The sequence below is a fragment of the Rutilus rutilus genome, assembly GCF_951802725.1.
Source record: "Rutilus rutilus genome assembly, chromosome: 5".
Classification (NCBI taxonomy): Eukaryota; Metazoa; Chordata; class Actinopteri; order Cypriniformes; family Leuciscidae; genus Rutilus; species Rutilus rutilus.
In genome coordinates this window covers 31,092,104-31,105,512 of record NC_140213.1, presented here as the reverse complement: position 1 = coordinate 31,105,512, position 13,409 = coordinate 31,092,104, and the positions used below count along the sequence as shown (strand labels likewise).

Below are 13,409 nucleotides of genomic sequence, written 5' to 3'. Positions count from 1 at the left end.
CAACTTTACTGTAGTAAACGCTGCACAATGGTAAGAGAAATATGTTTGAACCAGAAACTGATTAGAAAGAAGTGGAAGAGTGAATTTTGCTTGACTTTATCTAGCAGTTAGTAATGTGTTACTAATGTTACACAAACTATGTTCCTGTTCGCAATCTCATCAGCATCCTTAGAAATGCTTTAAACAACTTAGAACGTCAGTGGAGAAAGGCATATAGCTCATCATAATATACATAATCCACCTGCTATATTGCTAAATGTACTCTTGAGACTCGCTTGCTTCGCAGCAGTTAATGATATGCTAAAGCCCGCCCCTACGTTGACGGGATTGGTTACATGGTAGTTTGTGATGTCAGAAACACCAGAGATTTCAAACCGCGTTTTTGAGACTGTCTTTGGTTCACTGCGGTTTTAAGGAGAAAATACTCAGAAATGGTGTTAACATGAATTTGCACATGGTTTGTCTTAAATCATATTAAAAACATCACATAGACATATAAACTACATTAAAAACTTGATTTTCACCACAGGGGGACTTTAAGTTTTACTGTTACAGAATATTTTCCAGATTCTACCTTCAAACCAGTTGAAATTGTGGGTAACACTTTACAATAAGGTTTCATTTGTTAACATTAGTTAGCTGTATTACTTAACATGAACTAACAATGAACATCAATAGTAATTTAAACATTTACGAACACATTTTTAAAATCCAGTTTTACTTGTTAATGTTACTTAATGCACTGAACACATGAACAGATTGATTCTTATTAATATATTGATAATTGTTAGTTTATGTTAGCTAATGGATTAACTAATGTTAACAAACAAGACCTTATTGTAATTACCAAAAAATAACAGACCTTATTACCAAATTGTGATGTGGAAATGTGCTGATTTTTAGGCCTGGTTTCACAGACAGGGCCAGGATTAGGCCTTTGTTCAATCAGGACATTAAGTTATTTTTATAAACATGCCTTAGAAATAAACATTACTGGTGTGCATCTTGAGACAAAATATATTTGATATAATGAATATATAATGAGACTGATATATTTTAAGGCATGTCAATGCAAGTTGCTTTCAGTTAAAACAGCTCAAAGATACATTTAAGTCTGGGACTAGGCTTAAGCCTTGTCTGTGAAACCGGCCATTAATAACTTGCTTCAGTTCTTGGACTTCAGTTCAAAAGTCCAATTCTTTGCAAAGACAAACAGCAATTCAATGTAAACTGCTGTTTCATTGGGATTTGGTGGGGTAAAAAAAAAAACAAAACACCTTCGCTTTGTTCTAATGAATATCCAAATATCAGAAACGGCTGAATCTTTTTATTTTAATAAACCTTTCCCCCCCAAACACCCCGGTAAACAAAAAACATACAAAAGAGGTCAACCGAGTAAATTACAAGCACATACATCAGACCCAAAATGTTTTTGAACACTTAAGTTAAACTTAATGTTGCATCTGTAGGCAAATAGTGCACAAGCCTTTCACAGATAACTAGTTTTTATATATATATTTATATATATATACATTATAGTTATTCACAGATATACTATATATATAGTTATTCACAGATAATTATGTTTTTTTTGCAATGATGTTAGTCAACTAATCACACATGGGTGTGTGAAGTCTCAAATTATCAAATTCAAACATGTCTTGGCAGAAAGCAGAGAATGTTCCACTTACCACAAATAAACAGAAAATTACACAATTCATTTCGTCTTCATTTTGAACGGTATTTCATGTCAAAAGTGCTTGCGCTATCATTTTTTTCAAATAAAACCATCAAAGCAAAAGGCATTTATTACAATGCAATGACATTCAGACATTTTAAGTGCGACTTAAGTGTCAAAATACTTTTTGGGACCACTGTTAAGTAAAAAAAACTTGAGATTCAATAGACATATTTCCTCAATTTAAATATTATATTTAATTACATAATATATTACATTATTACCTTCACCAAAATAAAGTTGCCAATAAAATTGCAAACCACACCCTGGTGTATGTATGTCCAGACGGTTATCTGCTATCAAAACCAAGCTTAATTTTTTGGGACGCCTAACACTCATCACACAATATACAGCAATTGTTGCTTTTTATTCCGACAGCATCTCCTCAACATTACTAACTGTTGTGGATGAATCATCTGGTAAGTCTTGCACATCAAAGGTCAGTTCGGGCTCTGGGGTCGGGTCGTTTTGCTCTGTAGTGACCGCTTCAGCAGAAATGTTCTCTTTTTGAGAAAGACGAGGATCAGATGCTGACACAGGCTTTTCTTGTTCTGAAAAGACAGGCTTTTCTTCTAGAGTTGTTCCGGGTTTGACTGCAGTCGAGGGATCGGATTCGGCTGTGGTCAGGCTGCTCAGATCAGTGCAGAGATCCATGACAGCGGTCACAGGCTCCTTCTGGGGCAGAACAAACTCCAGCGGCTCCAGAACCGTGTTCACACTGATGCAGCCTAGACTGCCATACTTATAAACCTGGGTTGGAGGGACGCCTACAATACAAATACAAAATACATGTTAAGTCAACATCATGTTTTATATTTTTGTAATGTGAGAAAAATGTTGGCTGGTGCTTGATTTTATCCCGTGGATATTTACCTAGAATGAGTGAAAGCTGGGCTGGAGGAAAGAGAACTTGAAGACATCGGTTTAAGAAAGGCACCATGTCCTCAGCAAATGCACAGCAGAACTGAACGAATAACTCCCGTTCACGGCTACTGAAGGCAGATTCCTCGGCTCGATGGAAAACCAGGATCAGCTTGGTCACCTGATAAGAAACGAGTAACGCTGTTAGATCGGATTTACGTCAAAACAGGAGAATAGTTGTACAAGAAAGCAAATATGTCTTATTAAATTAAATTGATCAAAATTGACAGTAAAGACATTCATAAAGTAACAAAAGATGTTTATATTTCAAGTAAATATTTCAAAGAATCCTGAAAAATAATCAAAAAAATTAAGCAGTTCGACTGTTTTCAACATTGATAATAATAAGAAACACTTCTTGAGGAGCAAATCAGCATATTATAATTATTTCTGAAGGATCATGTGACACTGAAGACTGGAGTAATGATGCTGAAAATTCAGCTTTGCCATCACAGGAATAAATTACATCTTAAAATAAAAATGAATCAATTTCAAATAGAAAGAAGCCATTTTAAATTGTGATGATATTTCACCAGATTACCATCTACACTGTATTTTTGATCAAATAAATTCAGCCTTGGTGAACAGAAGAGACTTCTATATTTAAATTGCTTATTTTGTGGTATAATAATTTACATCCCACATGTCCCTGTGTACCTTGATAAGGGCTTCCTCAACGCATCTGCTAACTTCCTGTGCGAGTCCAATAGGGCAGCACAGTCTTAGGTCATTGAAGGCTGTCAGGACATTATTGAGGAAGCAGGCCAGAGGTGGGAAATCCAGCAAGGCCATGGGGGGCTGAAGAGTGCCCGGCTGGGTGCTCGGGACCGCTGGCGGAATGGTGCTTCCAAGTATCGACGGGTAAGAAATCAGCGTGTAGGAGTTCATATCCTCTTGGAACTTGTCCGCCGCTTCCTGAATAGCTTTCCGGAACGTGTCCATGGCAACCTGCTGAAATATGGGAGCGAGTTGGCCACGGAAATCCGCCCCGACCCGGCTAAATGAAAGGCCGAAGTACATGCACTGGCCAAGTAGAGAATCCAAGCGGCTTCCCACCCCACGCTGGAGGTCCCGATCGAGGGTCTCCAAAAACTGGGCCGCCTGCTGCACCACCCAGCCGTGAAAGATGGCGCTCTCATTCAAAGCTTGATCTCCGGGCGGCAGCAACGGATCCTCGTCGGAGAAGATGGCACGATACTGGGTGATAATATCGAAGAGATGCACGCGGCAGGTTTCGATGGTCTTTGTAATGTGGAAGTACGGGTCTTCATCTGGGATTGCGGTGAGAATGGATCGCAGCCAACTCCCACGGGCTTGCAGGAATTTGACGCGCAGCTCGGCTTCGGTAAAAACGTCCATTCTGCGCAAGTAGCCGATCACGCGCAGACAAACCGGGAGCTGTGAATTGCTCCGCAGCTGTTGAAGAAGTTGGTTCAGCATGAGTTGAGCTGACAATCGAACCTCGTGCACAATTCCCTAAAAGACAAACAGGAATATTATTTAATATAAATATTTATGTTGTTTTTACAGTCCACCAGCTGAAAACCGTAAGTGTTAGTACTTTCAAAACAGACAGAAACGCTTAGAAAAATAACAGCACAACAGTATACCGTATTCTCAGGAATTTAAGTCACTTTTTTATCATCTGAAACTTGCTGCGACTTGTATTCAAAAACAACTTTTCTAATGCAATTAAAGTCACCATTAAAGGAACACGCCGACTTTTTGGGACTTTAGCTTATTCACCGTATCCCCCAGAGTTAGATAAGTCCATACATACCTTTTTCATCTCCGTGCGTGCCGTAACTCTGACGCACCCACCGCTAGCCTAGCTTAGCACAAAGACTGGAGGTAAACAGCTCCAGCTAGCATACTGCTCCCAATAAGTGACAAAATAATTTTCCTATTTACATGTTGTGATTTGTATAGTCACAGCGTGTACGAATAACACATGAGTCACAGTCATCTTCTAACCGTATACATACTGGGAACTATATTCTCAGAAGGCGAAGCACTGCTACTTCTGCGGAGTGATCGCCTTCTGAGAATATAGTTCCCAGTATGTATACGGTTAGAAGATGGCTGTCTCATGTGACTTTGTTATTTTTCCACGCTGTGACTATACAAATCACAACATGTAAATAGGAAAATGTTGGCGTTATTTTGTCACTTATTGGGAGCAGTATGCTAGCTGGAGCCATTTACCTCCAGTCTTTGTGCTAAGCTAGGCTAGCGGTGGGTGCGTCAGACAGAGTTACAGCACGCACGGAGATGAAAAAGGTATGTATGGACTTATCTAACTCTGGGGGATAAGGTGAATAAGCTAAAGTCCCAAAAAGTTGGCGTGTTCCTTTAAAGGTGCACTGTGTAATTTTTAGCGGCATCTAGTGGTGGGGGACGAATTGCAACCAACAGAAGTTATGGTGGCCGTCAGGAAAAGATGTCGTCGTCTGAGAAAGCAGAAAGTAGCCAGTTAAGCAATGAGGTTTCTTTACAAAGATAAATGAAGAAATTAAGTTTACTTAATTATTCAGTAAAACAATATGTTATTGCGAATATTATTGTTACTTGTTCATCAATGTGTCAGTTTTATTCGCTGATTTTAGCTAGCTTCTTTGCACGAAGAACAACAGTGACAAAACGCATTTGTTCGTTTAGGGCTACTGTAGAAACATGTCGGCGCATATCAATGTAAAAGACCCGCGGTGTATGTAGATAGAAATGGCTCATTCTAAGGTAATAAAAACATAACGGTTCATTAAGTAGGTCTTTATACACCACTGAAAACAAAGTTATGTATATGATATTGCATTTCTGTCAACAGATCCTCCTAAATTTTACACAGTGCACCTTTAAATCAAAATGGATAATTCTTATTTTTAATGGAATATTGCGTTATTTATGATGAATAATTGACCCGTGTACATCATTATCAGTTTTTTTTATTCATATGCATCTTAATCTTTAATCAAAATAACCTCCCCTCCCTCTTGCAGTGACATCTCTTCTCTGATGACGTGTTTACTGGCACAAAGGCGGGACAACCTGTCACTCACATGAGATCGACCAATAGCAAACCACATCCATCTAACGAGCCAATGAATTCCCAATAAACAAAATCTGCCCTACATTTCACTCAGATATACAGTAGGTACGGAAAGTATTCAGACCCCCTTAAATTTTTCACTCTTTGTTATATTGCAGCCATTTGCTAAAATCATTTAAATTCTTTTTTTTTCCTCATTGTACACACAGCACCCCATATTGACAGAAAAACACAGAATTGTTGACATTTTTGCACATTTATTAAAAAAGAAAAACTGAAATATCACATGGTCCTAAGTATTCAGACCCTTTGCTCAGTATTTAGTAGAAGCACCCTTTTGATCTAATACAGCCATGAGTCTTTTTGGGAAAGATGCAACAAGTTTTTCACACCTGGATTTGGACAGGTGATGAGCGGTGCCTGGTTTTCTCCACACATACCGCTTAGAACCAAAAAGTTCTATCTTGGTCTCATCAGACCAGAGAATCTTATTTATCACCATCTTGGAGTCCTTCAGGTGTGCTTTCATGTGTCTTGCACTGAGGAGAGGCTTCCGTCGGGCCACTCTGCCATAAAGCCCCGACTGGTGGATGGCTGCAGTGATGGTTGACTTACTACAACTTTCTCCCATCTCCCGACTGCATCTCTGGAGCTCAGCCACAGTGATCTTTGGGTTCTTCTTTACCTCTCTCACCAAGGCTCTTCTCCCCCGATAGCTCAGTTTGGCCGGACGGCCAGCTCTAGGAAGGGTTCTGGTCGTCCCAAACGTCTTCCATTTAAGGATTATGGAGGACACTGTGCTCTTAGGAACCTTAAGTGCAGCAGAATTTTTTTTGTAACCTTGGCCAGATCTGTGCCTTGCCACAATTCTGTCTCTGAGCTCTTCAGGCAGTTCCTTTGACCTCATGATTCTCATTTGCTCTGACATGCACTGTGAGCTGTAAGGTCTTATATAGACAGGTGTGTGGCTTTCCTAATCAAGTCCAATCAGTATAATCAAACACAGCTGGACTCAAATGAAGGTGTAGAACCATCTCAAGGATGATCAGAAGAAATGGACAGCACCTGAGTTAAATATATGAGTGTCACAGCAAAGGGTCTGAATACTTAGGACCATGTGATATTTCAGTTTTTCTTTTTTAATAAATGTGCAAAAATGTCAACAATTCTGTGTTTTTCTGTCAATATGGGGTGCTGTACAATAATGAGGACAAAAAAATTAACTTAAATGATTTTAGCAAATGGCTACAATATAACAAAGAGTGAAAAATTTAAGGGGGTCTGAATACTTTCCGTACATCACAATAAGAGATAAAAGACTTTAGCAACTTCCGTTTCATTCTGACTTTAACTTCAAGCACGTAAAACATGTGTAAAGCACACACATTTAGATTTGTGCAGAATGAGAGACGAAGTGAGCACAACAGAATAATAATAGATGTTGTTTATAATGAATTCAACTATAATTTATGTTGGTTTATACTATGCTGTTCTGAACACCATTCAATTAAAAGGATTTGTTGTGGAATGAGCAGAACTAAAATACATGATAGTGTTCATAATGTTTGTTTATTGTCAGGTGCAACTTATTTTCCAGAAAATAAAGTGAAGATCGAAGAAACGTCTTCAGTTAATGGTGCAGTACAGTATCACATGTACCTGAATGACAGGAAGCGATGAATGCTTTTTCTCCAGTCTCTTCACATAAGCGGCCAGCTCCAGCGCCTCCTCGTAGTATCCGTTACGAACGCAGGTGTCCATCAGCTGAGGGATCTCCAGAATCTCCAAGATCTCAGTGTGTCGATTCAGTGTCAGGCTGTTCATACGCCTGCTGATGCTGATCTCCTCAGCCTCCTTAATAAAACCTCTGCAAATAAATAAGAGAAAACAGAAACCAGTTACAGCAAGCATTTCTGTTTTATAGTGTACTCTAATGCGTTTGCCTCCTGCTGTTGTATTGCATTTTTTTTTTCTCATGGGACTAATCTAGAAATAATATAAACATCAAATGATAACGTCGAGTTATTGATGTACATTTATTTAAAGCTTAACGTGCAAGTAAACTACCGTTCAAAATAGCTTTTATACAGCAACGATGCATTCATTTGATCAAAAGTGACATTTTAAAAATAATATTTCACAATTTTTTTATCAAATGCTGTCTTGGTGAGCATAAGATATTAAAATCATATAAAAAAATATTAAAATCTTACAGGCCCCAAAACTTTTGAATGGTAGTAGTGTACATTAATATGAAAATAGATCAAATATGGACATGTTTTGTGACTATTTAAAAGTAGTAGTACATTGTTATATTTAAAATATTAGGTTTAAATGTGTATGTTTGTTAAATAATAAATACAAATTATCACAGTTACCAGATCTTTCTATTCAATGGAATTTCATAGAGAGAGAGAGATATATATAGATAGATAGATAGACAGATAGACAGACAGATAGATCGATAGATAGATAGACAGATAGATAGATAGATAGATAGATAGATAGATAGATAGATAGATAGATAGATAGATAGACAGACAGATATATAGACAGATAGATAGACAGACAGACAGATAGATAGACAGACAGACAGACAGATAGATAGATAGACATCAGTATATCTAACAAATCTGGCAGTCTGTCAATCATCCTGACAGCGAGAGTAAAGTACAGACCTGCATCTCTCAGTAAAGCTGGGCAGTTTGTGCAAGAGTTTCGAGAGACAGTTCTCCACAGTGCTGAAGTCAGTGTAGATGTGCTGTGTGCAGTCCGCGGTCCTGATGAACGTCTTGTAGTTGGTGAAGGCCAGCTCACGGGTCTGCTGCAGGATCTGAGCCCGCTCTTCAGACAGACGCTCCGGCTCCCGGGTTAACTCATCCACACCGCACGAGCACAACTGCGACAGATACGCCGCGAAGTCCGGATTCTCTCTCCAGTTCTCAGAAAAGCTGTCTTTAAAGACCGAGACCAGGATACTCTCATCCTCCACGTCTACGGTAGCCATGATGGGAAGTGTTGTTGATTCAAAAGTCAACAAAAAAACTTTATTTAAAAGACACGACGTCATAACGGTGCGACGGACAGAACCCACGTGGCTTTTGCGTAGTGTCTGTAGGAGCAGGAGGTTTTTTTTAGCTTCTTTTATCCACTTCATCATGCGTCCTTTAACAGACGAAGAGACAAAAACAATGTTTGAGAAACTCTCTAAATAGTAAGTGACATGTTTCGTTAAGATTCATTTAGAGCAGGGATCTATTGACAAAAGTGTAGCCAGATTGTGTGATCATGTCATGTGTAAAAAAAAAACCCACACATGGTACAATATTCTACACTTTTAGATGTTTCGTTTATTTACTTAATCATATATGTATTAGGAAATATCGTTGTTGTGAGGATTTTATTTGATGGGTCTATTGTTTATGTTCTGTTGTTTTTTTTTACTGTTATTTGTATTATGTTTTGCAGTGTTTTACATTGATATGATTATATTATTTACTGCTTTTATTTTATTAATATCATTATTTTTGAAATGTTGTCTATGCTGCCCCATAGAGCCCCAAACTATTTTAAATTAGACTTTAAGTTTTTGAATTAAATATTAAATTAAAATGTTAAAAATTAAATAAAGTATTCCCAATTTGTTTGTGTTTCTAGCATTGGGGAGAACATCAAACTTCTTATTGATCGGCCTGATGGGACTTACTGTTTCAGACTTCACAATGATCGAGTATATTATATGAGGTAAGGTTGTCAATGTCTATTATCTGTTAAATGTGAATTTAAATGTGATCGCCATAAAAAATGTCCTAGTGAAATTTCCAATTCCTTTTTAAAAAGACAGTTTGCTTTGGGCAAGACCAGTAATCATCAGTGTTTTTAAATGCATATTGCTGCAATAATTTTATGTCATCAACCTTCAAGTGTACAGTTACAACTGACTTGAGCTGAATAGTGTCACTTTGTCTTTGTAGAACTGCTTTATAGCAGAATTTGAATTTCTCATTTGATGAAGTTTGCTATTTTCCCGTTTATTACTGTGAAGCTGCCTTGAAACAATCTGTATGACTTAACTTGAATAAAAACCACAGAAGTCCAGTTTTACACTCCTGGGGTCTTTATTGTAGCAATAATGTAAATATGAATGTGATTGAGTAGTAATCTTTATTGACATCTTCTCCGTTCTAGTGAAAAAATCCTGAAGTTGGCTACAAATATCTCCCGAGATAAACTGGTATCAGTTGGCACGTGTTTTGGGAAGTTCACAAAGACGCTGAAGTTCCGTCTGCACATCACAGCTCTCGATTTCCTCGCACCATATGCTAAGGTAAATATTCATTCTGATTATGTATTTTGTAACATTACATTACATTATTACTTAATACAACATTACATTATTAATAACACTGTTATTATCCTCGTTATTACTATGAAGTTGCTTTGAAGCTTCATCTAAGCACTAATGTTATTTTAGTTGTATTAATATTTTGAATTAGCTATTATTTTTATATGATTAGTTCTCATGTTAATTTTAGTTTAATTTGTAGTAATTTCATTATGGGCTTTTGTCATTTTATCAGGGTTTTTTTTAAACTGCTATTTTGGTTTATTTTAGTTTTAGGGTACGTTTAAACAACAACTATGTACTAAAAATGGAAAAGATTTTACTTCGCGTTTTTTGCAAACAACGTTGTCAAGATGATCCCGTTCATACTGATTCCCGAAAACAACTTAAAACGCTGTATTATGCATGTCAGGCCAGTAGTTGTAAAGTAACACTATGCGTCTATAGACTGAACACATAATAAACATGCGCATGACGTTTTTGTAGTTTACACAGAGACGATAACGGTACTGTTGTCAAAAACTTGCACTTTGAAACCCATTTTCAAAAGTTTGCGTTTTCAGGCCCCCAAAACGTTCTTGAAAACACATAACAAGTTTAAAATTTGTAGTTGAAAGTGGTGTTGTGTAAACAGCTCCTTAGTTTTTACGTTTTATTTATTTCCAGGTAATAATTTTAGTGCTTCAACTCAAACCTTAAAGGGATAGTTCACCCAAAAATGAAAATGCTGTCCTCATTTACTCACCCTCATGTTGTTCCAAACCTGTATGACTTTCTTTCTTCTGCTGAACACAAAAGAAGATATTTTGAAGAAAGTCGGTAACCAAACGACTGATGGACCCCGTTGACTTCCATAGTAGAAAAAAAATATATACTATGGAAGTCAATGGGGACCAGCAACTGTTTAATTACCAACCTTCTTTAAAATATCTTCTTTTGTGTTCAGCAGAAGAAAGGAAATAATACAGGTTTGGAACAACATGAGGGTGAGTAAATGATGACAGCATTTTCATTTTTGGGTGAACTATCCCTTTAAGTTTATTACCAAGGCAACATTGCATTTATTAAAGGGATAGTTCACCCTAAAAGGAAAATTCTGTCATCATTTACTCACACTCAAGTTGTCGAGGGTGTATGAGTTTCTCTCTTCTGTTGAACACAAAAGAAGATATTTTAAATAATGTTGATAACCAGACAGTTGACAGCACCCATTGACTTCCGTAGTAGGAAAAAAAAATACTATGGAAGTAAATGGGTGCCGTCAACTGTCTGGTTATCAACATTATTTAAAATATCTTCTTTTGTGTTCAACAGAAGAGAGAAACTCATTCAGGTTTGGAACAACTTTATTGTAAAGTGTTACCAAGGTTTTCAACGGATATTTTTATATTTTATTTTATTTCAGCTTTATTTAAATTAAAGGTATAGTGGAGGATTTTCCCGAATTTTAGAAAAGAACCGCCCTCTCCACTTTTTGAAAAAATGCACATGCGCAACACTCTACCTGCTCCCGAGAGGGAACGCCTATTAAACGTGTGCACGAGAGAGCATGCACGAGCTAATCATAGCTTACATTAACTTTTACTAGCAGTGATTTTAAATGGATTTCTCCAAATAGCATGCCAAACTTTACCTGTCGAGTAGAATCAGTGGGAAGCCCAACCTGTGTTTTGAGCGCACGCCATCGTGTGAATCGTGTGCACGAGCACGTACGACGGCCTTACGTAAACATATCACCAGAATGATTGACACTTAGGAGGACCAATAGTCTTGATGATCCACCCGGAAAAAGAAAATCCTCCGCTATACCTTTAACAGTAATGTTTAATAGTTTTAGTTAACGATAATAATCCTGGTTCATATTGCTTCATGCATGCCTCTGTAGTTTAAGGTGTGGGTGAAGCCTGGATCAGAGCAGTCGTTCCTGTATGGAAATCACATCATGAAATCCGGTCTGGGGAGAATCACAGAAAACACGTCGCAGTACCAAGGAGTGGTGGTGTATTCAATGTCTGATGTACCGCTGGTGAGACATTTTTGTTTGAAAATCCTCAAGATGAAACAACTGTTGTCATCTTAAGAAAAGTATTCAGTGACCTTTGTATGCACTCACTGTCTTGGTCTCATTTCAGGGCTTTGGGGTCGCAGCGAAGACCACACAGGAGTGCCGGAAGGTCGACCCCATGTCCATTGTGGTTTTCCATCAGGCTGATATTGGAGAGTACATCAGAAGTGAAGACACGCTGACATAAGAGCATATAATGACCGCAGTACTCGTGGACAGTTCATTACATTCTGGCTATTGGATGTCACAAGTTTGGCAAACTTTCACAACTTCAATCAAATCAACTATGTTGGACAGTCTTTTGCACAGCTTTCAACGTGTAAACAAATTGCATGTGATTTTCATTGACCATTTCTGTATCAAAAAAAGTTTTTGCCTAGTTACTGTAAGTTTGTGCATTTATGAATTATTTTCTTCTGATTTATTAAAACGGGATACAAAACCAAACCAAGTTACAACAAACGTTTTCAAGAAGAATTTAGTTACAAGCAACATTGACAGTGAAATTAGACTGGCTACCATTTTGACCAATACATATTTTTTCAGACGTTTTTATTACAGCAAAACGATTTCAAAAAGAAATTTCTTGCCAATGAAATACTGATAATGAAGTTGAGCTATTATCCAGGTTTTCTATGACAGTGGAAACATTAAAGTAGTGCAACTGGAAGAACACAAATGTTTTTCCTAAGAAAACCCTTATATTGTGACCCCTGACAGTTCTTTTTTCAAAGAAATTAAAACTTTTATTCAGCAAGAATGCATTAAATTGATCAAAAGTGGTGTTAAAGATTAACATTGTTACAAAAATAGAAGAAAAAATCATGAATCATGAAAAGAATATATCACGGTTTCATCAAAAATATTAATCAGCATAACTGTTGTCAACACTGAAAAAATTAGAAATGTTTCTTGAGCAGCAATATTAGAATGCTTTCTGAAGGATCATGTGACTGAAGACTGGAGGAATGATTCACATAGAAAAGTTATTTTAAATTATATTTTACAATGTTAATATTTTACTGTATTTTTGATCAAATACATGCAGCCTTGGTGAGCAAAAACATTGAAAAAAAAAATTTCACAGAGATTCGCACTTTAGACTTTAATAGCTTTTAAATCTAATGACTTTATTATGTAAAAGAACTTTACATAAGAACATAACTTTATGACACTTGAAAGTATCAGAACAATATTTGTTTACACCATTTATTACAGACATAATTTCATAATCTTTGCTTTGTGGCCGAAAACCCGGTTTCCAACGTTCCAAGTTCAGACAGTTAAAATTAGC

The 13,409-nt window shown here is 37.1% G+C and overlaps 2 protein-coding genes across 2 annotated transcripts; one reads left to right on the top strand and one right to left on the bottom strand.

Moving 5' to 3' along the window:
- Positions 1-1,297: 1,297 nt before the first annotated feature.
- cog8 (component of oligomeric golgi complex 8) lies at positions 1,298-8,737 on the bottom strand. Its single transcript, XM_084408573.1, has 5 exons — positions 8,384-8,737; positions 7,365-7,572; positions 3,317-4,135; positions 2,612-2,780; positions 1,298-2,505 (listed from the first exon to the last, which is right to left on the bottom strand). The coding sequence occupies exons 1-5, from the start codon at positions 8,710-8,712 to the stop codon at positions 2,105-2,107; spliced, it is 1,926 nt and encodes a 641-aa protein (XP_084264699.1). The 5' UTR covers positions 8,713-8,737; the 3' UTR covers positions 1,298-2,104.
- Positions 8,738-8,767: 30 nt separating this feature from the next.
- On the top strand, positions 8,768-12,973 carry nip7 (NIP7 nucleolar pre-rRNA processing protein). The gene is made up of 5 exons (XM_084408576.1): positions 8,768-8,919; positions 9,363-9,449; positions 9,894-10,032; positions 11,936-12,076; positions 12,183-12,973. Exons 1-5 carry the CDS (start codon positions 8,864-8,866, stop codon positions 12,300-12,302), a joined length of 543 nt encoding a protein of 180 aa, XP_084264702.1. The 5' UTR covers positions 8,768-8,863; the 3' UTR covers positions 12,303-12,973.
- The last annotated feature ends 436 nt before the right edge of the window (positions 12,974-13,409 follow it).

Excerpts from the sequence above, each read along its gene's own strand:
- cog8 (XM_084408573.1), bottom strand. The coding sequence starts at position 8,712 with ATGGCTACCGTAGACGTGGAGGATGAGAGTATCCTGGTCTCGGTCTTT. Across the intron at positions 7,573-8,383 it reads AGCTTTACTGAGAGATGCAG|AGGTTTTATTAAGGAGGCTG; the intron begins GTCTGTACTTTA and ends ATTTATTTGCAG. Across the intron at positions 2,506-2,611 it reads CCAGCTTTCACTCATTCTAG|GCGTCCCTCCAACCCAGGTT; the intron begins GTAAATATCCAC and ends TTTGTATTGTAG.
- nip7 (XM_084408576.1), top strand. The coding sequence starts at position 8,864 with ATGCGTCCTTTAACAGACGAAGAGACAAAAACAATGTTTGAGAAACTC. Across the intron at positions 8,920-9,362 it reads TTTGAGAAACTCTCTAAATA|CATTGGGGAGAACATCAAAC; the intron begins GTAAGTGACATG and ends TTGTGTTTCTAG. Across the intron at positions 9,450-9,893 it reads GATCGAGTATATTATATGAG|TGAAAAAATCCTGAAGTTGG; the intron begins GTAAGGTTGTCA and ends TCTCCGTTCTAG.